The 27,876-nt window shown below is 53.8% G+C and overlaps 14 protein-coding genes across 14 annotated transcripts; 11 read left to right on the top strand and 3 right to left on the bottom strand.

The window, feature by feature from the left end:
• Nucleotides 1–589: 589 nt before the first annotated feature.
• Nucleotides 590–1,306, bottom strand: RHO25_012503 (uncharacterized protein; the record flags this gene model as incomplete). Its single annotated transcript, XM_023603807.2, has 2 exons — nucleotides 590–905; nucleotides 969–1,306. The coding sequence occupies 2 exons, from the start codon at nucleotides 1,304–1,306 to the stop codon at nucleotides 590–592; spliced, it is 654 nt and encodes a 217-aa protein (XP_023450398.1).
• Nucleotides 1,307–2,289: 983 nt separating this feature from the next.
• RHO25_012502 (uncharacterized protein) lies at nucleotides 2,290–2,700 on the top strand (the record flags this gene model as incomplete). The annotated part of the gene is made up of 1 exon (XM_065603557.1): nucleotides 2,290–2,700. One exon carries the CDS (start codon nucleotides 2,290–2,292, stop codon nucleotides 2,698–2,700), a length of 411 nt encoding a protein of 136 aa, XP_065459629.1.
• A 389-nt stretch (nucleotides 2,701–3,089) lies between these two features.
• On the top strand, nucleotides 3,090–3,641 carry RHO25_012501 (uncharacterized protein; the record flags this gene model as incomplete). Its single annotated transcript, XM_023603806.1, has 1 exon — nucleotides 3,090–3,641. The coding sequence occupies one exon, from the start codon at nucleotides 3,090–3,092 to the stop codon at nucleotides 3,639–3,641; it is 552 nt and encodes a 183-aa protein (XP_023450427.1).
• A 279-nt stretch (nucleotides 3,642–3,920) lies between these two features.
• Nucleotides 3,921–4,886, top strand: RHO25_012500 (uncharacterized protein; the record flags this gene model as incomplete). Its single annotated transcript, XM_023603805.2, has 1 exon — nucleotides 3,921–4,886. The coding sequence occupies one exon, from the start codon at nucleotides 3,921–3,923 to the stop codon at nucleotides 4,884–4,886; it is 966 nt and encodes a 321-aa protein (XP_023450426.1).
• A 424-nt stretch (nucleotides 4,887–5,310) lies between these two features.
• Nucleotides 5,311–6,162, top strand: RHO25_012499 (uncharacterized protein; the record flags this gene model as incomplete). The annotated part of the gene is made up of 1 exon (XM_023603804.2): nucleotides 5,311–6,162. One exon carries the CDS (start codon nucleotides 5,311–5,313, stop codon nucleotides 6,160–6,162), a length of 852 nt encoding a protein of 283 aa, XP_023450425.1.
• A 948-nt stretch (nucleotides 6,163–7,110) lies between these two features.
• RHO25_012498 (uncharacterized protein) lies at nucleotides 7,111–8,592 on the top strand (the record flags this gene model as incomplete). The annotated part of the gene is made up of 1 exon (XM_023603803.1): nucleotides 7,111–8,592. The coding sequence occupies one exon, from the start codon at nucleotides 7,111–7,113 to the stop codon at nucleotides 8,590–8,592; it is 1,482 nt and encodes a 493-aa protein (XP_023450033.1).
• Nucleotides 8,593–8,813: 221 nt separating this feature from the next.
• On the bottom strand, nucleotides 8,814–10,343 carry RHO25_012497 (uncharacterized protein; the record flags this gene model as incomplete). Its single annotated transcript, XM_023603802.2, has 3 exons — nucleotides 8,814–9,943; nucleotides 10,006–10,164; nucleotides 10,220–10,343. The coding sequence occupies 3 exons, from the start codon at nucleotides 10,341–10,343 to the stop codon at nucleotides 8,814–8,816; spliced, it is 1,413 nt and encodes a 470-aa protein (XP_023450304.1).
• Nucleotides 10,344–10,542: 199 nt separating this feature from the next.
• Nucleotides 10,543–11,185, top strand: RHO25_012496 (uncharacterized protein; the record flags this gene model as incomplete). The annotated part of the gene is made up of 3 exons (XM_023603801.2): nucleotides 10,543–10,680; nucleotides 10,734–11,036; nucleotides 11,093–11,185. 3 exons carry the CDS (start codon nucleotides 10,543–10,545, stop codon nucleotides 11,183–11,185), a joined length of 534 nt encoding a protein of 177 aa, XP_023450036.1.
• An 842-nt stretch (nucleotides 11,186–12,027) lies between these two features.
• RHO25_012495 (uncharacterized protein) lies at nucleotides 12,028–12,967 on the top strand (the record flags this gene model as incomplete). Its single annotated transcript, XM_023603800.2, has 5 exons — nucleotides 12,028–12,209; nucleotides 12,277–12,498; nucleotides 12,562–12,591; nucleotides 12,641–12,796; nucleotides 12,850–12,967. The coding sequence occupies 5 exons, from the start codon at nucleotides 12,028–12,030 to the stop codon at nucleotides 12,965–12,967; spliced, it is 708 nt and encodes a 235-aa protein (XP_023450037.1).
• A 1,608-nt stretch (nucleotides 12,968–14,575) lies between these two features.
• RHO25_012494 (uncharacterized protein) lies at nucleotides 14,576–15,840 on the top strand (the record flags this gene model as incomplete). The annotated part of the gene is made up of 2 exons (XM_023603799.2): nucleotides 14,576–14,679; nucleotides 14,772–15,840. 2 exons carry the CDS (start codon nucleotides 14,576–14,578, stop codon nucleotides 15,838–15,840), a joined length of 1,173 nt encoding a protein of 390 aa, XP_023450038.1.
• A 2,109-nt stretch (nucleotides 15,841–17,949) lies between these two features.
• On the bottom strand, nucleotides 17,950–18,786 carry RHO25_012493 (uncharacterized protein; the record flags this gene model as incomplete). The annotated part of the gene is made up of 2 exons (XM_065603556.1): nucleotides 17,950–18,198; nucleotides 18,421–18,786. 2 exons carry the CDS (start codon nucleotides 18,784–18,786, stop codon nucleotides 17,950–17,952), a joined length of 615 nt encoding a protein of 204 aa, XP_065459628.1.
• Nucleotides 18,787–18,843: 57 nt separating this feature from the next.
• Nucleotides 18,844–19,599, top strand: RHO25_012492 (uncharacterized protein; the record flags this gene model as incomplete). The annotated part of the gene is made up of 3 exons (XM_023603798.2): nucleotides 18,844–19,130; nucleotides 19,185–19,473; nucleotides 19,531–19,599. The coding sequence occupies 3 exons, from the start codon at nucleotides 18,844–18,846 to the stop codon at nucleotides 19,597–19,599; spliced, it is 645 nt and encodes a 214-aa protein (XP_023450307.2).
• A 3,310-nt stretch (nucleotides 19,600–22,909) lies between these two features.
• On the top strand, nucleotides 22,910–24,427 carry LYS1 (Saccharopine dehydrogenase; the record flags this gene model as incomplete). The annotated part of the gene is made up of 2 exons (XM_023603797.2): nucleotides 22,910–22,992; nucleotides 23,053–24,427. The coding sequence occupies 2 exons, from the start codon at nucleotides 22,910–22,912 to the stop codon at nucleotides 24,425–24,427; spliced, it is 1,458 nt and encodes a 485-aa protein (XP_023450034.1).
• Nucleotides 24,428–25,524: 1,097 nt separating this feature from the next.
• RHO25_012490 (uncharacterized protein) lies at nucleotides 25,525–27,697 on the top strand (the record flags this gene model as incomplete). Its single annotated transcript, XM_023603796.2, has 6 exons — nucleotides 25,525–25,659; nucleotides 25,721–25,846; nucleotides 25,903–25,981; nucleotides 26,034–26,332; nucleotides 26,383–26,763; nucleotides 26,834–27,697. The coding sequence occupies 6 exons, from the start codon at nucleotides 25,525–25,527 to the stop codon at nucleotides 27,695–27,697; spliced, it is 1,884 nt and encodes a 627-aa protein (XP_023450305.1).
• Between the last annotated feature and the right edge of the window lie 179 nt (nucleotides 27,698–27,876).

The raw sequence follows: 27,876 nt of genomic DNA, 5'->3' as shown, positions 1-27,876 counted from the left end.
CGATAAGCGCGATAGCGAGAATTGATATTTGTCAATTTGTGCAGCATAGCATTCATCGATGCCACATTCTCGCCGCAAGCCTCTCATAGACACACGCTTGGAGCCTACGAACCTCTGCAATCAAGCTTGCGAGCTTGCAGTTCTTCCTCTGCGAATTCACGCATGCCCAAATGCTGCCATGCCTCATGGATGTTAGTTTGGGAGGCCTGAAACTTCCACCGGTTTCCTGAACGGATTCCAATATGCAGCAAGATCAGCTGACTGGTAGCTTTCGCGTTTGCGAGGCGGTCGTGGTGTACTCTGGCCACAAGCGGTGGAGCAGTGCGGCCGATGCAGGATCGAGCTATAGCGTGGGAATACTTGCCAAGAGCTCATGGTTCTTGTAACGCAATTCTTCGTGTGAGGTCGTCCTGATGAGGTCGAATTTTGGCTGGGTATCGCGTTTTCGTCCGTGAGACTCGCGGCCCATCGCCAGTGTTCGGGCTTCGAAGAAGTCGGACTGGAAGTTCACTCGTCGCACGAATCTTGCAGACATTCGTCATAGTCTTCGCGATACTGTCCAGGCAGTTGTCCATGATCAATACCTCTCTCACTTCGCACCTTCCTCGGCGCCTTTCTTCTCTCTCGCCTCGAACAATTTCCCAGCCTTCTCCTGTCCACCCGTAATCCACTTCTCCAGCGTACCATCCAACGTAGCCAGCTGCTCCTTCTCCGCCGCATTCTTCTTCATCAACGCGTCTTTCCTCTTCTCCAGCTCTAGTCTCTTCGCTTCCAACTCCTTCCTCGCAGCATGTTCATCTTCTATCCGCGCCACAGTAAGATCGTGGTCTGTCGATTCGTGATATTGAGGATGCTCGGCCAGGAAGTCTTCCACGGGGATCATGCCGAGTTGTTCGTATTTGTGACTATCGCGCGATTCAATTAGTCCCGTGTCTAGAATGTGATCTGCAAGGTCTTGCATGACCTACTTATACTCTTCGCACCCGCGAATCTCCCCTCGAAGATGTCGTTGTTCATAATACAGATTCTGCAATTGGAGATGTAGCTCGTCGATTTCCTGCCGCGCTTCTGTCGTCTCTTGCTTGGTGCTTCGGACACTGAGAATTGCTTTACGGTTCAAGCCTCGGAGGATGGCGAGGCGACTGCTGAGGACTTTCTGCTCTGCAAGCAGTTTGGGTTCTTCGTATGCGGACGCGCCATTCTGCTCGATGAAGTCGAGGAGGTCGTTGCATTGCTTGCGCGCTTCCTTCGCGGCGTCGAGGACAGAGACGAGAACGGGGTCGGTGATGATTTCGGTGGCGGCCATGGCGAGGTGGAGGAAGAGTGTTGATAGATAGTGTCGGTGGTGGTTGCATCTGGGGAGCGTGTCTATGCGGTGTTGCAAGGGTCGGCTTCAAAGTCCGCCGCTAGGACCCACTAAGTTAGCTGGGTTGCCCTCGCCTTGAGACTTCACTTCTGTTCTCCTGTAAACCAGGCAGTCATTGGAACATTGGAACTTTCACGGTCGACAGAATATGTGTGGGCTTTGACATGCGCGAACAAGCAACCATCGTAATGTCTAGGAATGGCTCAATCTGGACTTCGAAGCCAAGTCAGACCGCAGCCTGAATTTCCGATTATTCCAAGGTGTTCTATCGGCAGTCGGGGGCTTTCTCCTCCTCTCAGGTTGGTTTGATTCCAAACGCAGGCCGTTGCACAAAGCAAGAGAAGCGGAGAGCTGCTGGAGCGCCGTCCCTGTCGTTCCCAGCCGACATTCTCTTTGCGTCATTCCGGGCTTGATCCCAGTTATCGGCCTGCCTCACGACCACGTTGCGATAATACTTGCGCTCGGTGGAACGGTACTAGTGTCCGTGAGAACCGATAGATTCTGGAGCAAGGCCACTTCCAGTAAGTCTGTATGTCCTCAAATTTGGCCAGTACATACTGCGTACCAACTTTGCGTCCATTCACTCGCCCATGAGCCCAATCACATGTGCTCTTCGTCAGCTGAGCGAGTGAACTTTACTACAAGTCCTTAGAAATCAACTTGCGGAAAAAGTGACTTTCGGTGGCCTCGCAAGCATGAAAATTTCTTCTGCGGCCTACCAGCTAGATCCTTATATACTACATCACCCAACAGCAAAGCACGCCTCAAATCCAAGATCAAATCACACGCGAAAAATCACAACAGATACCGCCACGACACGCAAGCAACAACAGCAAAGCAGGGCTCGACTTCCAAGGTCAAACCACACGTGAAAGATCACAAACGAACATCACCGCGACACACAAGCAAGTAACAACACCAGAATGTTGCTCCGCTCCGTTCTCCTCGCCCTCCTTGGGCTCTTATCCTCAACACAAGCCGCAGCCATCCCCGGCCTCAATTCTACCTCCCTGGTCCCGAGCTCTTCCATTTTCCGACGATCTCGCCACTCCGACTACGTCCCCTTCAGCGAACAATCCTGCAAAGCCAAAAGTTACGGCCCCTTCGGAGTCTCCTACGACATCATCATCGGCGTCTCTTACCATGAGTCGCTTTGTACCGATCTCGAGCAACCCGTCCGTGCTATCGGTGGCGTCTTCGGTTACAAATGTGACGAGACCGACTCTGGACAGATGCACGTCAGCTTCAATCGGAATGAGTTCAATGGGAATCGCGTGCTTGCGGAGGAATTTCCTCCCCCTTTCATCAATGGTTTCAATTGTCCGGATTATTAGGGTGTGGGTTAGGATGGGGATGGGGATGGGGATGGGGACTCATGGTGAATGGAGTGCGGCTTTGGACCGGATTCTTTCTTCTGTACTTGAGACATGTTGGATGCCTTCTTGGATTGCAATGTCAGATTGAAAGAGAATGTAAATCATGAGTTACTAGATACTCGTTATACCGCTCAGTTGGCAATGCACAACAACAATGTCTTTTCACATGCTATTGCTTGGCGAATGCACATGGTCACCTTATGATCGGCCTCTTCTCGACGACAGTCACTTGCCGCCTCACTGGACATCTGATTTGTGCCCAGCCTTCGGGGTTTGGAGACTAACATCACTTCGAAACCAATCGTCACATACAGAACAACTTCTCAGCTCCGCCACCCACACTCAACATGGCACGCAAAACCAAGCAGACGCCTCTGGAGCGAATCCGCGCCAACGCAGCGAAAACGCGCGCTGCACTGGTCGTCAATAAAGACAGTGCGTGGCATCGATTTGACCAGCAGGACGCGAACAGCGGCGCCAAACGACCGAAAGTGGCCAAGAAGCGCCGCAACTCGGACGGAGCGAAGCACACAGAGCAGGAAGCAAGTGACTCCAATCGTGAGACATCTCCAGACGACCCCGAGTTCCCACCCTCGTGGGCGCCAGCAGGTGGTCATTGGTTTGGAGAAAAGGGAAAAACACCATCGCTAGGCATCGCTCGCATTCCTGGCTGGAGAGTCGAGAAATTCGCGAAAGCTGTAGGAGAGCTGCTGCTAGAACTGGAAATCGAGGATGATTTCACAGTTCGGATCAAGACTGCTGAGAATGAAGGCGTGGAGAGGTCAACGGATATCTTTGTCGAGTTTGAGAGTGCTGAGAGGGCGGAACAAGTGAAGAAGGTTATTGATGGGAAGAGGCTTGACGGGAGGGTGTTGTCGGTGGATTTTGGTGGGGTCTAGATTTGTTCCCCATCTCTATTGCTCGAGGATTTACAGAGCCATTGCGTATGAAGACGACGTCAAAGATTCTCGGCTCTGGGAGGTGGAAGCAGTAAGTCGTCCTCATCCTATGTGGATTTTCGTGGGGTGTAGTTATGGGTATGGCAAGAGGCATCTGACAAGTCAATCCCGCCGAGGATGATCGGCTTTCCGGTCTGGTCATAGCCGATCACGTGTTACAATCTATCTTGGAGCTCTCCTGGTCTGCTCGCTCGTCATCATGGACTGCTATTGTTGAAGATGAATCAATCCACATTGCTGTTCCGGCGTGCAGCTGCACAATCGCAGACACGCCTTTGCCAACGGAGATGGGCTCAGGTTCACGATGTACGATACTTCGCGCTCCACCCGCCTCTTAACGACAAGATCCAAGAACGATACCGGGACAAGCTGCGGCAAAAGGCGAAAGAGAGGGGTGTAGATGATGTTGAGGAGTTGAAGCAAGTCTATCAGGATCGCATCGCGAAACTGCGCAAAGAAAGCCTGGTACCCGGCATTAATGCTCCACTCTCCGCTCAGGAACCTCCCACACCACAGAATACCGACTCGAGTATCCCATATCAGCCTCCTCCTCCGCCGAAGCCTTTAGTCGATCCCGCGATACAGAAAGTGCCGAAGAGCGACAGCCCGGTCAAAACGCTAGCATCCTTCATCGATGTCGACAAGACTGCAAAGCTTCCCCACAAAGAGGTTGAGACGATATGGCGGTTACGGCATGTTCGAGATCCGCAGTCTCTGTGCGCAGTGATGGAGGTGGAGACATACAAGCGAATCGCGAAGACGGCAAAGAAGCACCCACAGTTCATCCTCCCTCTGCCACGAGCAGAGCAGGGCGCGGAGATCCACTTCCTCCAATGGACATTTCCTACCGAGACCACAGCAACAGTGCTTTTCACACATCTTGCTGAATTCAAGTTGCGAGGTGAATTTGCGCAGCCGCATACCACAATCACACATCATTTGGATCTGCTTGATTCGAACGGGCTGGCTCTGCTGGAGGGCCGAGTGATGGAGAACAGAGGCATCAGTGTCGATGAAGGCAAATTCTTGCTGATGAACCTGCAAAAGTTCTACGGATTTGAGGCGCACAGTGCGGTCGCGCAGGAGAGCAAAGAGAAGAGAGGGAAGTTGATGGAGCAGTTCAGTGGGGGAGATGAGACGTTCAACGTAGAAGAGCTATTAGAGGAAGTCGAGAAGGTGCCGTGAAAGATGATGCTGCAAAATGATAGAGAATAGAGAACCACGTGTCGTTTGTCAGACGCCCTGCTCAGGCGCGCTGCATCGCGAGATAAAATGAGCCTGAGACGCTGTAAAAAGTGAGCATGAAGATTTCGTGGCTCGCGGGGGGACATCGTGAATAGACAGAGAGTGAGTCTGGCTTGGTTACCAAGTGACGGGCACCCGCTGCGTTTGCTTGCAGATTCATTCACTCGGTTTAGCGTCATGCAGCTATCCGAAGTCGAGCAAGGATCACGCGCACATCCGTTTGCCATCCTCTTTGGGACTTTTCTTTACAGCATTCCCAACTTTCTAGTGAATACAACAATCGACACCCCCTTCTCGAGCTGTCACTGGGCAACTCTTGCTGTCTGGAAACCTGCTGGTCAAGAGAGAGACCTATAGCGGCGCCATGGCACCGCCCCATCCCCGCAGACCGAAGCACGGTGGCTTGCGTGACGACTACCGTCACCATCCTTACCAAGTACGACGGCGTCCAGGACACGAAACCAAGGAGGACCGCCACAAACACGAAATCACGAATTTGAACAACCTCCAGAGGCGCAACAAGGACGAGCTTCAAAAAGCCGCGGACAAATCGAAGGCCGACGAGCGGGAAATCGAAAAGCTGCGTAAGCGTGCTGATGAGGATGACAAGGAGATACGTAAGTTGCGCCAGCAGCTTGGTAACCGGACGTCTATCCCACCAGCGGAACGCAAAACAGAGATCGAGGTGACGACAAGAGAGGAAGCCGCCACAGAGGAGTATGCCAAGTTCCAGGAGGCTCTGATCAATTTCGGCACCAAGGCCGTCCAGGAGCAGCGTCTGCGTGCCGAAGCTGCAGAGCAAGAGGTTTCGCGGCTGAAGGCATTAGGTGAGGAACTCGAGACCTCAAGAGCCATCCTTCAGGACCAAGTCGCGCATTTCGAGCTCGCCATGGTCGCGTCCGCCGACGATTACACTAGAAGTGCGCTGGAAGCTCAAGCGCAGCGGTCTATCTACATGGTGCAAGGTTATCAGAACGATATCGCAAAAGAGAAGAACACGGTGGAGAAGCTGAGAATGACGGTCGCCGAGCGCGACAAAACCTTGCGGGAGTCCGAGAAGAAGGCGAAGGATCAGGCTATCGAGCTCCAATATGCCCAGACACAGCTCGCTGCTTACAAGCGGCGTACGGAGGACGGGTGGAAGGTAGTCGACGAGCAAGCAAGCTTGATCAAACGCCTCAACGAGGAGAACGCGAGGCTGGCCAGAATGTCCTAGAATGACTACCAGTAGTCAAACTATGCTCTGGCGAGACGGAGGCTCCCCAGCTCATGAGGCTGAATGCGGCCAAAGATGTGCCTCGGGGCTCACTATCGAGAGACATGGCTGCAAATACGACTCTTCTTGGATAGAGTGGGAGGTATCTGTTTATCACTCAAGCCCTAGTACGAATTCATACCGTCGTGCATGAAGGGAGCGGGTATTGACTTGAGCGGAGACGATGAACGACATGCACCTTCTCGTCCTCTTTGTCGACTCATGTCAAACTCCGTATTCGGGAGGCAGGTCATGGCGCGACATTTCCCCATACCAACTACGAGCATGGAGTGGTCGTTGGGTAAGGCACTGACCCGCGCATGTCGAGCATGTGCCTATGACAACATTGGCATGTGAACGCTTCTGAGATAAGTAGACATCAGTTGAAAACTAATCGTTCACATGCGGCTTGCTTTTCTTTGCTCATTCATGCTCAAGTTTCCAGACCTTCGACTTCGACTCCGCTTGCTTCATTCCTTTCCACTGACTTGACCTCAACACCCAACACCGACCCTCCGCAGACATCAGCCGCAACCATAAGACCCCATCCATTGCCGCCCGACTTTCCGGAGTAGTCCAGGCTCTGAGCTCACGAGGCCGGCCATCGCCCCAGCTTGGGTCGGACGCAATTCCCATCAAGCATTATTTGCTCAAAGAAGGTCAAAGGTTCTCTACTGTTTCGCATGTCAACCAGGTGTTTGAACACGACTCACCGTCGGAGACCTCGCTTCGCCGCCGCAAGCCCACAGCAAGACAAGTGAGCATAAGACTGTCGGTCTCGGCAGCTCAGTTCAAAATACCTTCGGCCTAAGCCTTGCTGCTCGCTTGCGACTTTCACAACAACATCAACAACTTTCAGGCAGCATGACCAAAAGACCCGATCATTCCAATTCTCACACAAACACGGCCATGGAGCAAATCGTCGAACAAGGCTCAGGTGTCGCCGCCACTGCGGCATCACCCGCGGTCCATGGCTCGAAAGCAGGTTCGGTCGTCAGCATTTCCGATACTGGTGGACAAGGCGACCAGAATGGCTCTACTGCAAGCGGCGGTAAGGAGCTTGAGGCGTCACAGGCAAAGCCTGCTGCCGAAAACGACCCTCGTACTCAAGAGGACAAGCAGCGGGGCACGAAGAGACCCGGCGAGGGCGAAGCGGGATCGGCTGTTGCGAAGAAGTCTAGAGTAAATGAGGCAGCTTCAGGGGGAGCGGCAGCAAAGGATACGAAAGGAAATGTCAAACAGCCAGAGACGCTCGAAGAGTTCAAAGCAAAGGGTAACGAGATCATTTCGAGGAAAAATGCACAGATCGCAGAACTCAAGGCTCAGTTGGCAGAAGCCAGAGAGGAAAATGAGTCGCTCGAAGCCAGCAGAGAGGCCGAGAGGGCCGCTCGTATAGCACTGGAGCAAAAGCAACTTGCTCGAGAGGCTAACAAGAAAGTCAAGGCGGCAAGACAGAAGGAATTGCAGGATGAAATCGCCAAGGAGATCAGGTTCGAATTACAGCAGGCCTATGAGACCAAGCTCAAAAACAAGAACGCTTCTTTTGAGAAGCGTGTGAGCTCGAAGTACGCCACTGCCGAAAAGAATCTGTCTCGCAAGTTGCACGACAAATCGGAGAAGCTTGAGGCTACCCTCGAAGAGCTACGAGACCTCAAGGAAGACTACAAGGAGGAAGTCAGGGAGCTTAAGGCTGAGGCCAAAGAGAACGCCAAACAAGGTAATCCAAAAGCGCAACAAAAATTCAAGGACTGTCAGGAGGACCTCAAAGCAAAGCAGAAAGAGCTTGATAGGGAGAAAGCCATCGTAGAGAACCTCAAGAAACAGCTCATCCATTCAAAAGCCGAGACCAACGCCGAGGAGACCCAGAGACGGGACCTCGATAAGACCTACATCGGAGTATGCAATGAGAAGCGCAAACTCGAAGCCGAAATTCAGCAGCTGCAGCAGAAATCCACACTTCAGGAACAAGATGCCAAGAACGATAAGAGAAGATACAAGCAGATCATGCAGCAAATGCAGGAATCATGCAAGAAGAAAATCGACGAGGCGGATAAGAAGTGGAAAATTCAAGCTGACAACTCTGCTGAAAATCAAGAACGTGTTGTCGATGCTCAACGCCTCATCTTCCAACTCAACAATGCAAACGATCGGCTTCTGAGACACGTGGGAGAACATCAGAAGAAGATTCAAGACCTCGAAGCGGAGAAGCGTAAGAAGGACTCGGAGGTTCAGAAGTTTAGGGAGAAGCTCGTGGAGTTGGGTATCTCGCCTCTTGCTGTTTTGGGATCGAACTCGGCGGCTGTATCCTCTCATGGTGCTGCTTCGATCGCTCTGAATCGAGACAGCGAGGGGAAGGCAACGGGCGCGGACATGGGGAAGAATGCGGAGTAATAGGTTAGCGGAGACGTAGATCGATCGAGACCGTCGTGCTTCGATGGCTCTGGGTCGAGGTAATCATGGTGAGACAACGATTGGACATGTTGAGCAGGAAGCGGAGAAGCAGAGCGACGGAGAGCATTGCGGCACCAGCTGAAGCTTCAAAAACAAACGTCTGAGATGGCACAAATGCGGACTGTAACATAATCATCATCAAAAGTCGAGCCTCATGTAGTCTACAATTCGACGGGCTCGACCTCATCTACTCCCACAGCCACACTGTTCTTTCTCCTCAGATCGTCTTCTATAGGATTGATCTTCTTCTGCAGCTTTGCAGCCACTCGATCTGCTTCGTGCCACACTCTTAGCAAGTTTCTGCCTGCAATCTTCGCCGCATCTTTCTCGCTGACTCCTTTACTCAGCAAAATGTCGATGAGATCCGGGACTTTTGATACGTCCTCCAGACCCCTCGGCGTACTCTCAATGCCATCGAAATCCGAGCCGAGGCCAACGTGATCGTATCCGATCCGCTCTCCAATGTACATGACGTGCCGTGCCACTTGCGCAATCGTATTGGTGCTGTTGACAAATTCCGGCAACCCATTTTCAGCCCCAACGTCTCTACACGAGATGAAATCCGGATTGAAGTTCACCATAACCAAAGAATTTCGCTTCTTCACCAGATCCAGAATCTCATCTGGAACATTTCTCGGGTGAGGGCAAATCGAATACGCACTCGAATGGCTGAAAATCGGCGGTGCAATGCTTCCTTCCCATTCAGGATTGCCGCCGAGAACATCTCGCATGGTGTCTTCTGAAACGTGACTGAGATCGACGAGCATACCCAAACGATTCATCTCCTTGATCAATTCTCGTCCATCGGCGCTGACACCTCCCCAATACGGCTTGGCACGCCCAAAAGTGCCATCTGCATAAACGGCAGCAGCGTCTGCGTAGCGATTATGGCAGTTCCACGTCAATGTAGCATATCTTACACCCAAAACATGATACAGTCGTAGGGTCGCAAGGCTGTTACCGATTTGATGCAGGCCCTCAATCGCAAGTGGGGAGATCCATTTTCCTTGTTTGAAATTCTTCTCAGCTTCTGCGGCGTTTTTGGGTAAAGTGAAATATTTGGGATATTTCTCTGCGAGGCGATTGAAGAGATCGATCTGCTCGAGGGTGGCTTTGACGTATGGTGCGTAGTTTGCGTCGCTGAAGTCGAAGCCGTCTTTTGGACAGGGAAGGAATGCGGACCAAAATGCTCCGCCTAGGTGGCCGGTTGTGGCGCGTGGGATGTCGATCTCGCCTGGCAAGCCTCCGTTTTCGAAGAGTTTGGCGAAGTCGTTGGAGTAGATTTCGTTGGCTGGGATGGATCAGTAAGGACACTACCTCAGAGGCACACCGATTGCGGAGACTGTGACATACCGTATTCAGCGCGGAGGCGTATCAACAGATCATTGTGCCCGTCGATGAGAGGATTCTCGGAAAGAACCTTTCTTGCTCCCGTCAAGCGTGGGTGAGCGGGACTACTTGAAAATGTCGGGAGGTATTGCCTTAATCTATCGGGATCGAATGCGAAGTATCCTATGTATCACTCAGCGACCAAGTACGATGAGTTCAATAAGTCTTGAACACTCACCATATATCACTATTGTCAGGATAAGTACCAATTGAATCAAAGTCTTGTTATTAGATTTCGACTCCTCTACAACCCTCAGAACCTGCGGGGATGGCCCATTGGCTTTCTTGTCACGAGGGGCCATCGTGTAGTGGGGTGATGAGCCCTGCCAGAATAATGCTTCGACGTTGCACGACGTCGTCGCACACGGAGATCGCGTGAGGTTGGAAAGTACGTGATTCGGGATCTCCGGACCGGTCTTGGCGCGAACCGCAACGGCAACATTGCACTTTCCCTGCTTTACACTCGGCACGAGACACTATCAAACGCAACTGCACACCAAGATGGGGCTCTTCTCACCATATACACTCATTCGGACGATTTCGCTGTTCCATATCACAGCGGCGTACTTCTTCCTCACAGCACCAAGAATTCTTGCAGACCAAAATGTGGTTTTCATCCTGGGCGAGTCCATGAGAATAGTATGTCCTTCACAAACAACACCATGATCATTGCATCCGACTAATACATCCAGAATCACGCCGCATCTCTGAACAAACCAAGCGAAGCCACAGCATTTGTCGCGGTCCTGCTGGCGCTTCTCGGAGTCGCAGACATCACAGCAGCTAACATGAACGAGAACGCGGCTCTGGAGTACTGGTTGTCTAACGTCCCTGTCCGTTTGACCTTTCTCTTCGGCTTGACCGGATACGTATACCTGTTCAAAGAAGACGGCTTGTTCGGCTCCGGGTCAGCTGCCAAAGTAGGCATTGGCGAGCCTCTCCAAAACAGCTTGGTGTTCACCTTCGGCTTTTTCGAGATTGCAATGTGGTTTTGGGTAAGTGTCCAGATTTGAGACAGCTTTTGTCACGTCGAATGCTAATGGAAATGTAGATTTTTACCTGCCTGCGGGAGGAACGAGTTGCCGTTGCACGCAAACGTGCGGAAGAGCGCAAAGCACAAGAAGACCGCCTCCGAACGCTATAGCGACTGAGGCCGGCCTCAAAAATGAACAATAGCGCAGAGCAGAGCAGACAACCATGTCTCCGCCTCCGGAGCCCACTTCACAGCCACTGTCGATCCAGATCATCAGTCTGGTCTGTCTTGCTGGTGCCAAGCCCTCACGCTCCAGTCCATACCTGCTCTAAGGGCTTCGGCCCAAGGTTGTTCTTGGCCAAGAGGCTGAGCCATCGACTGCAACGAAGCCATAAGTGCGCTTACGCCCTGCTCTTGACTGAGGTCATCAAAGTCATGGCTTTGGAACTTCGCGGCGGTGGGTTTGCCGCGCCACAATCGTGCATCGGCAAGTGCATGCGGTGAAACGCTACGCTGACCGCGACCATGTAGAAGCGCCGGTGCGAAGTCCTCACGCATGGCAGTCACAATTTTCACCTCGAGGTCGCTGGAGACGGCTCCCTCTCTCGCTGGTCGTTTGCTGCACTCTCGCGGCGCTTGTACAAGGCAACATTGTGGAGTAGCCGCTAAATTAGGAACTCGCTAGACCGCATTCGTCGCCCCTGCCGCTCTGTCGCAGTTTTTGAGATTTGCTCAGCCCAAATCCTTCAAGCCACCACAACTCTGGTGACTCCTGTGTATGAATTTCAGCAAACCATAAAGACAAGATTGGCCTGTCTGTTCCTGTGAAAAGGTAGGGCTTGCAATTTCTCATCAACTCGGAGTCATTCCCAACACAACAACACTTCCCTGCCGTCGCGGTTTGCGTTCGCCAGGCAATCGGATAGCACACCACGCTATCTGGAATACGACCCAGCAGGTCGGAGCTACCAGCGCCAGGATACCCTACAAGAACGTCACAGAGATTCACAATCATGGCCAGTCAGATGTGGCTCAAGCGTGTCCTGATTCCGTTTTGGATCGTTCAGCTCATCTTTGTCACCATCCTCCTGGTCCTCTTCACGTTCTCTCTGGCCGTGGTCAGGGACTACCAGGAAGACTATGCGGACAGCTACGGCGTGGACCGCATTAGCAAGCCAGCATACAGGGCCTTCAAGTAAAGTCTCACTTGGTACAAGATTTGCCGACGTGTCCAACCAGCACTAACAAGGGTCCCCTCATAGCGGAGTAGCGGCGGTGTACATTGCTCTGTGCGCGTTGACCATCATTTTCGACCTCGCCGAGATCATCTTGTTGGCGCGCAAACGTCTGAGCCCGACAGTCGTCGTCACGTTCAACTCGATCCTCACCTTGGTGTGGGCGGTGGTCCTGATTCTGCAGATTGTGGGCACCGCCGCCGGGGCCCGGGCCAGTGCTCTGGGATTCATCTTCATCATTGTGGTGCTGTACGTGGTGACCGAGTCTCTTTTTCTCACAATCGGTCAGCAGCGAGTGCTAACTTTTTGTAGCGCGACGTCCCTGGGCAAGCTAATATACTCGTGCGTTCGACCAATCCATTTCTCACCATCCGTCCGCTAACGTTTGCAGCTCCGTCATTTTGCATCGCTATCGCAAAGGACAATTCGCTACACGTGGAACTTATAGCAGCCCGGCGAATGCGGAGGCAGGGGTCGAGTTCGATCCCACCCCCAGTGGGCCCGATACTGCATACAACCCAGTGCCAGCTCCGTTGAACCCGTTTCGGTAGGCTGTCTTGCGCTCTCCAGCTCGAAGCTGTGACTGATCAGCTCCAATAGCGACGCATCCCGCGACCCTTCGCCCGCCGCAGGTATCCATCATCCCACGAGCGGCGCTGCAGCGGCGTACTACCACACAGCTCCGGCGCACGAGATGCAGCAGACGGTCGTGCGATAGCAGATGGTGGCATGATGGGTTGTGTTTGTACCTGTGCGGCAAATTCGTAATGTATGGGATGGAGCCCGGTCCTGACAAGCAATATTGTTCGGCTACTGCCGGTATTGTCAGCACGTACTGTTGTATGCTAGAGTTTGGGATCCCCGTCAAGTCACTCCAGAGCACCAACACCTCCACGATCACGATATCCGTGTCGACAGGGCGCCGAGCGGTGGTGGGCGGAGCGGTGCGTCTGGTGCGGGCGCCGACATGCTCCCACTCGGCGCTTGACGTTCGATATGTGAGATGTGACCCGGCTAGTTGCGAGACGAAACGTTGGACGAAACGTGGGTTTCGAGCTCACGTGCTCTTATATCGAGGCCGAGTCAGTGAATACAATATGTCGGCGCGGGTGTGAATTAGTGGTGAGATTGCACGTGGCACCGCGCGCGTTGCCCGATCGCGTCTCGCTTCGCTGCGGCGTCGTTCATCTCGCCCACAGCAACATCATGGCAGCGGCGTCGCGATCGTGCAGCGCGTCGGAACGTCGATATGGCCATTACTCGTCCGCCATCCGGATGAGGCCGAGCACGAAGACAGAGAGATGCCCATCCGCACGCGTGCCCAAGCCCAGCGCTGATCATTTCCGCACGTGCAATCCTGCAGTCCCACGTCCACCCTGGATCCCTCGCGCACTCCAGGAAATTTCTCGAAATACCCGCAACACCATGATCATGACTGCCCAAGGCGCTGATGAGCAGCGCGGGCGAGACGCAGCAGCATCTGCGCGCCCGGCGGAGTTCGAGGCGCAGTCGACGCCCAGCGCGCGCACCACCGCTCGGCGCTGAAACGAGCGTGGCATCTGCCTTTCGCCGCCCAGCGGACGCGCTGCCACGCTGCGGTGGACATCCCGAAGTCGATCTCAAGATCCCTGCCGCAGCGACGAGATACTGGAGCTCCCGGCGCGCGCACTACGTTTCGCCCTATGATCGATTCGTGGGCGGCCCGCTCTTTTTCGGCACTTGTCACCGTCCCCTTCGACCGTTGGCACGTCAAAAATGCACGCGCGTGATGTCAGTCCGCCGGTGGATGCCTGTCAATAGGAGATTCATCATCCGGTTTTCTCGATGCTCGTCCACGAGCAGGGCGGCGCGCGGGCGGAGGCAGCGGCGGCAGCGCACTGCTACCCTTGCCTGAGAGCACCGTGGCCCGCTCCCTAGTCCGGCGACTAGTTGGGCCATGGGAGCACGTTTTGACATCTTTGGGCAAGCGCATGTGCCTGCGGCCATCATTCACGACCGCCCGTCGAGGCCGGGGCATCCTGGAGCTGTGCTCGCTGTGAAGGGTTGCTTTGGGCAGGGACAGAAAACCCGCGTCACAGCCTGCACAGCGAAGATCCTAGCGTCGAGGTCAAAAGCCTTGTCTGTCTTCCTAGGTCAATGGTTCGATAGTAGCACGACCCAAGCCGCAATGGCTGTTCGCTGGTTGGCGCGTCTGCGTGCGCCTCACGTAAGAATGGGCCTTACCGTCACTCGTCCACAAATCTTTGAACAACAGTGATCTGCGAACACTAGCCTTCGACTCTGCGTCTCTCTGCCTCCTGCAGGCCAAGTCTGCTGAAAGCACATAATGACCTCCGGCGCACCTGAACCTACGACCACAGGCTACGCTCCCAACGAGTCAAGGAGGGCTGCGGCTTTGCCATCTCGAATTGAGGAGCCATTCGCACGACAGTACGTGGCACGGCAGCGCAGCATCCCCCGCTGCGAGCACCACCTCCTCCCACGCCCGATCTTTTCTGCTCGCATTCACTAACGCGGCACAGGCAGCGACTTCAGGACAGAGATCCGTGGGCTGCTTCGCGTCCAGCGCCAGCGCTCAGGTATGCCAACACACATCCAGGAGCCATTCCTACGACACACGCTCAGAACCTGAAAAGCTTTCCACCACCTCCGGGCCTGCCTTCTGGGAATCGCACTGCGCCCGGCTACCCGCCCTTCAACTCGACCCAAGCACAACGCTGGGCCCGAGAGGAATGGTCGAGCCGGCCAGCTGGTCCATATCAAGAGATTCCACTTCTCTCTGGCTGGGCCACCTCTCCACTGTCGGGTCAATTTCAGACCTCACAAACACCAATGCCTCCCGGAAGTGACCGGAGTCCTCGATCTGGCTATGCCGCGTACGGGGGCGCTTGGCCAGGACCACCGCTCCGCCGTAGCTCTTCCGAGGAAGCGAGAAACAGTCCGCTGGTTGGTGCATTCTTTGGTGGAGACATGGTGACGAACACGATTAGCTTACAATCAAAGACTTTCCCCCAACGACGACCCTCCAACAGAGACGAATTCGACGGCCCATCGCAGCTCCTCGACAAGCCCGAAGACAACGGCGTTGAGCCGAAAGAAGAGGACCTGCCACAGCTCCCGATCACGCTTTACGCGCAGGAACAAGACGAGATACTCTCAAAAGTGAACGACAGACTTTCCCAGTGTGCATACGACTTTGTTGCAAAGTACCAGTTCCCCATCCCCATCGAGCCCGACAAGCGACCAGTGCGAGTACCCGGCGACCGAGAATGGTCGGAGTGGGTGTACCTCCTCAAGCGACTCGCGACGAAGAGACGCATCCCAGCGAGAGTTCTCTACAACGGTCAGATTAAACAGCTAATTACAATCCTCGAGAACAGCTTGGAAATGAGACATGCGGCCAAGCATCAGTCTAGGCCGCTCAAGGACGACAGAAACATTCTCCAGCTCATCAGCTCGGGTCTGCAGGTCGCGAAAATTTTGAAAGATGCGCCCGCCATGCAGTACCTCGACAGTCTGTACATTCAGACAGAACGGCTGATTCAGAGCCGCAGAGCGCCTACGCCATCGCCGTTCACCACGTCGATGTGATGTGGTGCACCATCATTATTCGGAACACAGACCGGTGTCGGATGCGAATTGGGTCTCTGCCTTGCCCGTCGCATCCTGAACAACATGATCACGGACGATTCGGCACTGCTTCTTATCACATCGCAGCAGTTGAAGAAGGCGTGTCAGAAATTTGACCCAAGGCGGTGGGAAGGCGCGTCGCACGAGGTGTGAGACGCGCACGCGAGAGGTGGATCATCAGTGCGTTGCCAACGTCACACCCGCACGCAATGCAACGCACGATCGATCGCTGTATAATGTGTATAACCAACCCATGTTTATACTGCGTTTTTGAGAGACATTTTGACAGAGAGAGCGAAAGAAGAAGAGAAAATTTACCACACATACAAGCACAGCAAGCGGCGTTGGGGCGCGCGGGATTAGAGAGATGGATGCATGCAAGCAGGACAGATGCAAGATGGAAGGGAAATACCGGGAAGATACGGGAGATGGAGACGCGCGACGAAAAAGGGCGGTCTCTTCAAGGATATCATCAGATCAGATCTTTTTTGGCATGCACAGTCTTTTTTTTTTCTCAATCTGCGCAGACAGGCATAGGGTTTCGACGGCAGGGGTGTCAAGCAGTTACTTTTGACGGGTACGGCAAGGCAGGCAAAGCAGACAATTGTCAGTCAGGCAGGCAGGCAGGCAGGCAGGCATTCTTTCGAAGCAAGCGTTGCAGCAGGAATGTTTCATCATTTATTAGAAAGTTACTACTACCCAAGGTTGATTGATTTCTGCTTTCTACTGTTGATGACACGAGTTAACGTCCCAGGAAGGCAAAGCTGATTGAAAGCAGGACGTTCCAACATCCTGTACTTTTGAATTCTTTATGGAAATGACAGAATCGGGAAGAGGGGTAACATTGTACATTTGTTGGACTTTACGGAAACGGAAGTCGAATGATAGGGCCTTCCACGTCTTGTAACTCGCTTGACCTTGCAGGCATCGTGCATGTAATTGAATTTGTTTTGCGGAATTGAAAGTGAAAGAAATGCTAGGGCGGGAAATGGCAATGACAATGACAATGACATCTGTCTCAACAAAGTTAGTTTTTCCTCATCAGTTGTCCTTTTTACAGTCCTTGTACAAATGTGGACGATACGACAATACGGTACTGCAGTATTTTTCCGCCGCCTCCAGATTGGTCCGTTTCTCTGATAGACCGATAGATGTAGGGTTATGTATCATGACTCGGTTTCTGCTGCAAGGTCCTCTGGAAGGTTTTTTCAACTTCCGGCACGGTACGCTGCGACACGGTGTTCTTTCCGATTGTTCGGCTGATCATCTCGATGACTTTTGTTCCTCCTCTTTCCAGGACAGACAAGAGGATGTTTCTGAATACGATGACCGAAATCACGTGGGAGGAATGATGGTTAGGGCTGGTATGTGATGGAATATTGGGCGGTTTCTGACATCTGTTGTCTTCTTTCTGTCTTTTCTTGCGTGCTTCGCGGAGCCGCATGAACGGTGGAGAGCATAGCCGGTATATGCGAGTGTAGGTTTGTACGTCAAAGTGTGTCCTATTGATGAAGCGATCGCCAATGACTTGTTTTGCAGATGTACAACCGCGTCTCTTGTCTGACCGACTCATTCAGAAAGGATTTCCAGAAGTGGTAATTGCTAGTTACGCATAGCTTCTCTCGGGACGGATCATTGTAGAGGACTCGCACGAGCTCTGCAAATACCGCCATTGTTACTGTCGTCTCTGTGCAACCTCCGAGTGGTATACAGTAAGTCCTCGTCTTGCTGCTTTGTACGTTGTACAGTGTGCTAAGCTCCGCTGGACAGCGATTGCCGTGGACGAGCCCCATAGCGGACGTAGTTCTGATCCCATGCCTCAAGGCCCATATTTCCAAGAGTGCACAATAGCCCCCGAGCCTCGTCCCATGCTCTTTGTCCCGTTACAACCCGTAACAAAGACGCGGTCGATGGACTGTGGTTCACCAAGGCTTGGAGCGCTCGCAGCTCTCCAGCCCCTTCGTCTACAGCAAGAGCGGTACGCCCGTGAGGTCCATCGATGTTGTCATGTATGTAAGGTCTCAGCGCGCAAGATCGAGGAGGAATTGAGGTAGGGTATGCTGTGTCGGCTCAAGTGTTGGTGAAGATTGCGGATGATAGCGAACGGGTATTGAGATCATCGAGAGCGTGCGGCTGGTTGACGATCGTCTCGAGAGGCCTGGCCTCCGGCGAGTAGTGAGGAGATCGTTGGGTGCTGAGACTGACGAGGCCGCCATGGTTGTCGGATTGGTAAAGGAGCAGAAGGTAAGCAGCCGGTGGGCTTTGGATCACGAGCTGATGCATCATTGGCGAACACGATGCTGTCAGACTGAGTTCGCCCTGGAATGGTGAATGCGGTTGGCATGGTTGTTCTGAGATATAGAAGAGCAGTGTCTGAAGATCATCGAGCCAATGTTGTGAGCATCGTTGGAGGCAGTGAGCGGAGCTGGACTGCTACTAGGCAAGCCGCCGGCGATAGCAACGAGGCTGGCAACTGAAGCACAACTCACGCCTCCCCTTTGACTCGACCAACTCCTTCTCACAACAACAATGGAGCCACACCTCAACTTCATCTGGCCGCTCCAACAACACCAAGCCGCCGCCACCGCAGACCAGGAAAGAATCGCCGCCGTGCTCCACAGGAGACAGAGGCTGCGTGAAGGTTTCCGCTTCGCCCGCAGAGCCTGTGGGCTCGTCGCTCTTGTGGTCGCGGGCAGTCTCCTGCGGGATATCAGACCTGACCTGGCTCTGACCGCCGATCTCCTGTGGTACAAGACCTTCTACGGCTTTTAGACGGCACGCGGGTGAGTCTTGGGGCGAGGCGAGGCAGGCAGAGAAGGCGCGATGTGGGCGGTGACTGACCATAAAACTCCCTCCAGCGTCCGACTTCTTCCTCTTCCTCTTCTTCGACATCCTCTTCCTCGCCATCGCGGTCCCCTCCACCTCACCGTCCATCAACCTACATCACCCAGAGACAACACCAACATGAAGCTCCTCTTGCTTCTCGGCGGTCTCGCCGCCCAGGCTGCCGCAGACATGATCACCGTCACGACCACCTTCACTGGTCTTGCACCCATCGACATCCCTTCCCCCACCACCAACAACTTCGCTGCTTTGGAGACCCCGCCAGGTCTCAAGTGCTTCGATGACAGAAAGCCATGGCCATGCTTCGGCGTCAGCCACGCCAACCTCAACGCTGCCATCGATTGGTTCTGTAGCAATTTCTCGGCCATCACCTACCACCACGTACCGGACGAAGCGAAGGGTACCTGGTGAGTGTCTTCACCGCACCCTGAGACGATGTGAAAGCTGACACTTCTATGCAGGCAGTACGAACCCGACCTTGCCTTCTTGCCATTCCAGGCAAACGGTGACTCGCCCCCCATTGGGGAGCAGGGCAGCATCACTGTCTCTATCAGTGTCATTGGCGACGGGTGTGACCCAGGCATTGTGGTCCCTGCGGATTCTTGTAGCGGCTGGCTCCATTATCCCGTCAACTCTTGCGACACCGAGGGCTACGACCGCAAGCATGGGGGTTACATCGACGCCGGCTGTCTGCGTTACAGCATTCAGCCGAATCCGAAGTTCTGGCCCGAGTGTGGCTACTTTCATTGCGTACGTTTCGCGTGTGCGGCCGCTGCTTCAGGAGAATTGAGCTGACGATTTCGCTAGTCGGAGGCTGACCACCACTGTTGGCTCGACGGCAACCCAACCCCACCGATCCAGACGCCGGCAGTCTGATTGTGCTGCTTGTCACTCTTCGACATCGGCTCGCACTTCTCCAATGACACACGCCTTTCGACATGAGCATCAAGAGACGGAACGAACGACTGCGAGCAGGCTTCAGAGGCATAATATGACGCATGCATAAACAGATAGCGATGGAGACGACCAAAGCCATACTTGCTTCACTGCTTCTGCTGTGTCTTTCGTCATAGCTTGACCAGTGATGTCTCCGCTGCTATTGGACATTTGCTTGAGCCATCGTATACCAGCTCTACTGCGATGATGACCATGGTACTGTCGAGACCAATGCGGACGCTAACTGTGGCCAGTATTGCAATGACACGTCGACATCTGAGGTCGACTATGTTCGTGATGTGTCCTCCGAAGACTGGGATGAACCCTGCTGGCGACTGCCGGTGCTGTTGGCTTGAACTTTACGCAAGAACTCCAGTTCAGTGGTTATACTTTTGCTGATCATGACCAGCCGACCAGGATGCTGACGATAGTGTAGTCGATGATTTCTTGAAGAAGTCGCACAAGTGTTTGATCATACGGAGAGCCACCCGTCTAGATCGCGATCGATGCACATTCCAGAAGTCTGGTCGATTTGCAAGTCCGGCGAATATTGGCCTGCCTGAACCACTCCATGGGTCTTGCTCTGGCCATGGCATATCTCTCTTCCTTGATTTCAAGACCTCACGCTCGATGAACATTGCAAGCGCGCTTGCCGCAAGAAATCGGACCTCGTCTGGAAGTGAGAACAAGTTGGCTTTGTGGCGTCTGCACGACATGCACGACTCATTCATACTTGCGGTCGTGCATATACCTGCCAGAAGCATATTACCGCCGCCGCCGGCGAGCTGTCCGAGAAGCACTATGTCATGAAGAGAATGTCATTCTCCGAGCATCGCCGTTCCGTGGCAAGAAAGTTCTCTGCACGACACCCGCAGTCTGGAGAGTCATGAACTTGCATGAAGTGTGAATAACCTTTCTGCCATGTCCGGTCCGGTGTCCGGTTGTGTGGAAGCTTTTGGTCTTGCCTCGTTATTGTTCTTGCTCTTTGCTGCCCAGGCAGTTTTCTTCTTTGGTACGGTTCCCTTTTGCGGCGAGGTGAGATGCTTCGGATTGGGTACGATACTTGAACGCCATCGGTAGGGCGGACTTGATGCTGCTGGGTCGGGCGCCGGAAGGATTGCTCGTTTGGTGAGGCTGTGTTGGTGATGGCTTGGGCAGGAAGGTATGAGGCGCTTCGGCGGTGCTCAAAAGCTCGTCTTGGTCTTTCGGTGAGGCTGTTTCGTTATGGCTTGGGCAAAGGGCTTGTGGGCGCCGCGGCGGTGCCCAAAAGCTCGTACCGGTCGCTTCGCATGCCACTGACTTTGCTTCAGACTTGTTTCTCGTATCTCCATTGCTATTCGAGGGACGGTGGTGCTTCTGGAGGCAATTCTTCGCGAGTACTGGCAGCCAGCCCAATCCGCCAGCGTGGCTGTCGGTGGGCATTCTACACGAGATTGCAGAACGGCAGCTTGAAATGGAAGGGCCGAGGGCATTTCTGGCTCGTTCGACGGGAACCATGACGCTGCCGTGGATTGATCTCGTTGATTCCGCTTGTAAGCGGAGCGAAGCTCGCGGGTGAGTCGCATTTGTGGCTACCACAGCAGGTCAAGACATCCTACACACAACACGGGCAAGAGACATTGCTTGCTCGCGCCGCTGACCTCGCACCACTGACTGGCTTTGTGCCGGGCTCATGCTCCTACAGACCAGAAGGGCAAAGACGCTGCTCAAGCGCCCTATTCCGGACGTCGAGACATGCTCTCCTCTTCGCTGGCCGCCATTATCAACATCGACTTCCCACAGCTACCCTCAGCTCCTCCTTGACCTACCTCCCGCCACGCCCTCAGCCCGATCGAAATAGGAATTTGAGCCCCGGGGGATAACTGATGGCTTCCCTGCTACTTTGACCACGGGCGGAGGAAATACAAAGCTTTGCGAGCAGCCGAAGGGACAACATATATTTTTAACGCCTCGGTCAGGAACAGGTAGGATGGCAGGCGGGAAGTGCTGCTGGTCGTGAGCCCCAGGCAAATAGCTGGTCCGTCATGGCTGTGACGATAGTCCACAAGAGGACTCCTTCCGCGTCGACACCAAGCCCGAACTGTTAGCAGTCTGACGTGGGCGGAGCAAGCACGAGAGACGTAGGGCAGCACAGGAGCTTCCCAGATGGTACACCACGGCCTCGTTGCCGGACATCTGAGAAGAATGCTCCACGCTCCTCTACACTATCTCGCATTGCTAATTGGAAGAGTGGCGCCTTCACCCAGCCATCGGCGGCCGATCTTTCGCAGCTAGAGGAAGTGTCTTCATCCACTCCGCTTATGCATCATATGCTTTGGAGGACTTCCTTGTGTTGACTTTAGAAGCATCCAGGAGCGGCTTTCGGAGCCCGTTTGGTCTCGGACGTCTGTCTCTCACTGTATGCCGGGGCCTATGACTGTGGTGCCTGCCACGGTGCCTGTATGGAGGGCTCTCGAGCTAGCAATGTGAGAAACGACCTCGGGAACGCTTGTCGTACCGTGATACCCAGTCCTGCATAGAGGCGTCCATATGCCAACTATACAGCTTGTCCCAACAGTGCATTGCCCATTCTCGTACAGCAGTTTGCAGAAAGTGCTGCATGTATCCATTACAGACTAGACTAGCTCTTTCTACACGGAGATGCACAACACCTCCTGCGAACTCGATGCAGACTTTCGTTCAGCTGCTGATCGCTCATGCGCCAATGTGCCTCTGCATTCAATACATGCGCGTTGCCGTGCTCACCGCCCCTTCCAGACCATAGACCCCGACATGCCTCTTCTGATCGAAATTGGCATGTCTAGAGATGGAGAGACAATGCTGATTGTCGAAGGCCAACAATGAATGATGAAGACATCCACCAGCATGCAGCGTGAGATCAGAAGCCCAGCATGTTGAGGGAGACCCACGTGATGACGGACGGATTCTCGCTGCGACTTTTCCGAATTTGTGCTGACCACAGAGGGTGGAGCAGATTCTCCGCGGCTTGGCCTGCAGTAACCGACCGCGCTGCATTGGTCTCCAGGCAAAATTTAATGTCAATGCGCTCACGGCCGTCGTCACTCGCGCTCACTTTCTTTCTCATCCCATTGTCCTGACTCTACCTTTGACTCACCACTCGACAACCCCACCACCTGTACATATACCACTACCATATCGAGGAATTTGACCTCACGAGCTTCAACTTCCGTTCATCCCTCTCATCCCTCGAGCTCGCACCCTCGCCGATAGCGGAGCTACCGCGCGCACAATGTGTCCTACACCAGACGAGGCACCCACGAACGGCCACGCCAATGGCAACGGCGTGGCCAATGGCAACCACGACGGCTATCGGTATGCACATGCCCTTTGAGTGTTGAGGCTCGCGCGCAGCATAGGACTGACCCACGACAGAGCCATCGAGACCAAGCAAGCCTCAAGACCGCAGGCCAGCAACCCATACGCCCCCGTGCAGGACTTCTTGAGCAATGTGTCGAACTTCAAGATCATTGAGTCGACGCTACGAGAGGGCGAGCAGTTCGCCAACGCCTACTTCGACACCGAGACCAAGATCAAGATCGCCAAGGCGCTCGACGATTTCGGTGTGGACTACATCGAGCTGACCTCTCCTGCGGCAAGTGAGCAGTCGAGATTGGACTGCGAGGCTATTTGCAAGCTTGGATTGAAGGCCAAGATCCTTACACACGTGCGATGTAACATGAGCGATGCGAAGCTCGCAGTCTCCACCGGTGTGGACGGAGTCGACGTTGTCATCGGCACGAGCAGCCATCTCATGGAGCACAGCCACGGCAAGGACATGACATACATCAAGAACACTGCGATTGAGGTTATCGAATACGTCAAGTCGCAGGGCAAGGAGATCCGCTTCAGTTCCGAGGATTCGTTCCGAAGCAACTTGGTGGATCTGCTCACCATCTACAGTGCTGTCGATAAGGTCGGCGTGCACCGTGTTGGTATTGCAGATACCGTCGGATGCGCTACTCCGAGACAAGTGTACGACTTGGTCCGAACCCTGCGTGGAGTGGTCAGCTGTGATATCGAGACTCACTTCCACGACGATACTGGATGCGCCATCGCCAACGCATACTGCGCGCTCGAAGCCGGTGCTACACACATTGACACCTCAGTCATCGGAATTGGTGAGCGAAACGGCATTACTCCACTCGGTGGTCTCATGGCCCGCATGATTGTGGCAGACCGTGACTACGTCAAGTCCAAGTACAAGCTGGAGAAGATCAAGGAGATTGAGGACTTGGTCGCTGAGGCCGTCGAGATCAACGTGCCTTTCAACAACCCCATCACCGGATTCTGTGCTTTCACCCACAAGGCTGGTATCCACGCCAAGGCCATTCTCAACAACCCATCCACATACGAGATCATCAACCCCGCCGATTTTGGTATGAGCAGATATGTGCACTTCGCATCAAGACTCACTGGATGGAATGCGATCAAGTCGCGTGCTGAGCAACTTGGTCTGGCCATGACTGATGAGCAGATCAAGGCTGTCACGCTCAAGATCAAGGCTCTGGCCGATGTGAGGCCGCTTGCCATTGATGACGCGGACAGCATTATCCGAAACTTCCACTTCAACCTTAGTGCCGATCGCGAGCGAGAACTCCTTCAGCTTTCGGAGCAAGAGAAGAAGAAGTTCGCAAAGGCCGAGTCAGAACTTAACAAGGAGTCGGAGAAGCGGGCACTCGAGCAGGCTGCCGACGCGCAGGCGGAAGTCCCAGCTGCTAAGAAGAGCAAGACGGCTACCGTTGCGTAAGGCAATGCAGGACCTATCGAAAGAGTTTGAAATACCAGGCCCGTGCCAGTCTACGCATAACGATCTGTACTTTTGCTGGCGGAGTTTCGGGCGTTTGGGAATGAATATCGACTGTAAAATCCTTGGCGAAGTAGCTCATGCTTCGTGGAAAGGCGTGAGAGTACCAAAAGCGAGCATGAGGTGCAACAGCACTGTACTGAATAGCACTCTTAGAAACCAAAAGCGGTCCATGAGGATAGAGATACAATATCGACCAGCATGGCGCATCCTACGCATCCTTCCGCGCTGGCATCCACTGTCACAGGCTTTTTGCGCCGCCGAGGTGCTGATCACGTGGTGACAGCGCATTATTCCGCTGTCTGTCTCAATTCGGACAGCTTCTTCTCATGAAGATTTCGACCCCGCCTTTCATAAATCGCGGAGTGCAGACATGTACCTGCGCCGTTCACGATCTAGCCACCACGGCCCGCCACCTACAGCGTCTCCCAGAGCCATGTTCCCAGTTCTGTCGGCTGGTGTGGCGAGACAATTGCGAACAGCCGAAAGATCTCCATGCATCGGAACAGAGCTCTAGATCCGAAGAGGACACGACAGCTGTCCCACCTGTGGGAAGGATGAGATCTGTCACTTTCACTCACCCAGAGCGCCTCGCCCCGATGTACTTGCGAGGTGAGGCCACTCCAGCTGCACCGACGCTCGTACATACCCCCCGCGGTTTTCGTCAGGATCTCTCGCCCTCATCAGTCAGCTCACCCACTGGACGCCCCATAAGACTCGTCACGCGGTCCGGGGTAGGATCAACCAATGCTAGCAAGTTCGGAATCTCAGGCGAGACTATCACTGTTTCTGGTATGAGCCGTCGCGAAAGCCGTCCTTCGCGGTCCAATGGACACAGACAAAAGTGCCACCAAGGTAAGGCGGGGTCGCCAAAACACCTTCTTAGACTTTGGCCCTGCATGGAGTACGCGGAATTCGAGAACCCATGTGATGGGAGCTGGAAATGTATAAGAGAGCTGCTGTAGGAATGGGAGCAGATTACGGTTCCTTTGCAAAGCCGAATTCTTTCTCTGTTCATACATTTCTGATCTATTGCAAATATGGCAGCTAACGGAGACCTTCCCGCACTTCACACTTCCCCAGAGGAGTTCTTGAAGCATGACTATGACTTTATTGTTGCCGGTGGCGGTACAGCAGGTCTCGTCGTTGCTGCTCGATTGACCGAGAATGAGGATGTTAGTCTCAGACGATCATGGGAAGCATAGGGAACGAGACATAGCTGACCAATGTGGACAGATCAAAGTCGGTGTCCTCGAGGCTGGAACCTCAAAGCTCGGTGATATGCTCGTCGACAGCCCTGTCATGTTTATGCAGACTTTCAACAACCCAGATTACGACTGGAGCTTCATGACTGAGCCACAGGTGCGTAGAGACATGGCCAGATGTCACGATCAATCACTGACGCATTGCTATGATAGACGGCCAACAAGAACCGACGACACCACATTCCTCGAGGAAAGGCACTCGGTGGATCTTCTGCCATCAACTACATGATGTGTACGACCTCCTAGTGGCTTTTCCATGGCTAAGAGCTGACATTCTGGTACAGACGTTCGTGGATCCAAGCAAGACTACGATGACTGGGCGATCATCTCTGGTGACGAGAGCTGGAATGCGGACGAAATGATGAAGTACATGCGCAAGCACCAGACACTCGAGCCAATCGATGACAGCGTCACCGAGCGATCGACCTATCCATTCGTTGGCGAGAATCACGGTACCTCTGGCCCAGCCAGAACTTCGTTCAACGACTGGCGTCTGCCAATTGAGGACGACTTCATTAAGGCTTGCGACGAGGCTTGTGGTCTAGATAAGAAGCCTGTGGACCCATGGTCGGGTGATCACATTGTATGTGCTGAATGCAGACGAATCGCAATGCGAGTACTAACAGCCTGCAGGGCTTCTACAACACCCTCGGTCTCGTTGCCCGCTCAGGACCAAACAAGGGACTCCGATCTTATGCTGCTCGCGGCTACTTCCAAGCCAACGCTCACCGACCAAATCTCCACGTCCTGACTTCCGCCATGGTTCAGCGCATCGAACTTGATGGCACTCGCGCTACCGGCGTGACATTCACCCATGGTGGTCAGACTCACACCGTGGGCGCTAAGAAGGAGGTAATTGTGGCCGGTGGTGCCATTCAGTCTCCACAGATGCTGGAGCTGTCTGGTATCGGTAATCCAGATGTTCTCCGCGCCGCAGGCGTTGAGCCAAAGATTGAGAATAAGGCCATCGGCGAGAACTTCCAGGATCACGTCCTGACTGTGGGCTGCTGGGAGGTGAGTGGCGCTGATCTCATTCCTGATCTTTCACGAAAAATCTGCTGACTGTCTCTTCTTCTGCATACAGGTCAAGCCTGGTAACATGACTCTCGAGGCGATTCACAACCCAGCCGTCATGGAGCAAGCCCAGAAGGCGCTTGCTGAGACTGGCGGCGGCCCATTGACCAGCGTCTGCTCCATGCAGGGTTTCTTCCCGTTCAAGCAATTCGCCACGCAGGAGGAGCTCGACAGCACAATCAAGAGCATCGAGGCCGACATTCCAAACTTGACCCCATACCAGCAAAAGCAATACAAGCAAACGATCGCCCACCTCAAGGACGACAAATCCGCCAACCTCCAAGTCGTGCTCGTGCCCAACCGCTTCGGCATGGAGAAGGGTATCGAAGACCAATCCGGCGTCTTCCCACCTCCAGCAGACCCCATCAACGACCCATACGCCATTTCCGCAGCCCTGTGCTTGCAATACCCTCTCAGCAGAGGAACCGTGCACATCAAAACCAACAAAGCCGAAGACCACCCCGCCGTCGACCCCGCTTTCCTGAAGCACGAGGCCGATGTCGACGCCCTCGCCGCCGGCTTGAAAATGCTGGGCAAAGTCGAACAATCCCCTCACCTCAGCGATAAGATCGCAAAGCGTGTGTTCCCTGATGCCAAGGCCGATATGACTTCCACCGCTCAGATGAAAGAGGCCGTGCGAGATATTTGTATGAGCGAGTATCATGCTTGCGGATCTGTTGCCATGGGTGATGCGACTGATACGAAGTTGATTGTGAAGGGTACGCAGAATGTGAGGGTTGTGGATGCGTCGATTTTCCCGAATCATGTTTCTGGAAATATTGTGTCGAGTGTTTATGCTGCGGCGGAGAAGGCTGCGGATATTATTAAGAATGATTGGTTGCATGGGGGGTTGAATGGGGTTGTTGCTGCTTAGAATGGTAAGATGAAGTGATGTGGGGGAGGTTTGTATATAGTCTGTTTGATGTGATACCAGACCATGAGAGAAATGTAAATGATTGACTACAAGTCTGAGATGCTCTTTCTACATGGTCTCGCAAAACCGATCATATGTTTCTGATGTTGGGATTTGTGCGGCATACTATCCATGTTTGA

This window comes from Cercospora beticola, chromosome 9, assembly GCF_033473495.1.
Source record: "Cercospora beticola chromosome 9, complete sequence".
Classification (NCBI taxonomy): domain Eukaryota; kingdom Fungi; phylum Ascomycota; class Dothideomycetes; order Mycosphaerellales; family Mycosphaerellaceae; genus Cercospora; species Cercospora beticola.
The sequence above is the reverse complement of the archived record's forward strand: the minus strand, read 5'-3'. Positions and strand labels throughout refer to the sequence as shown.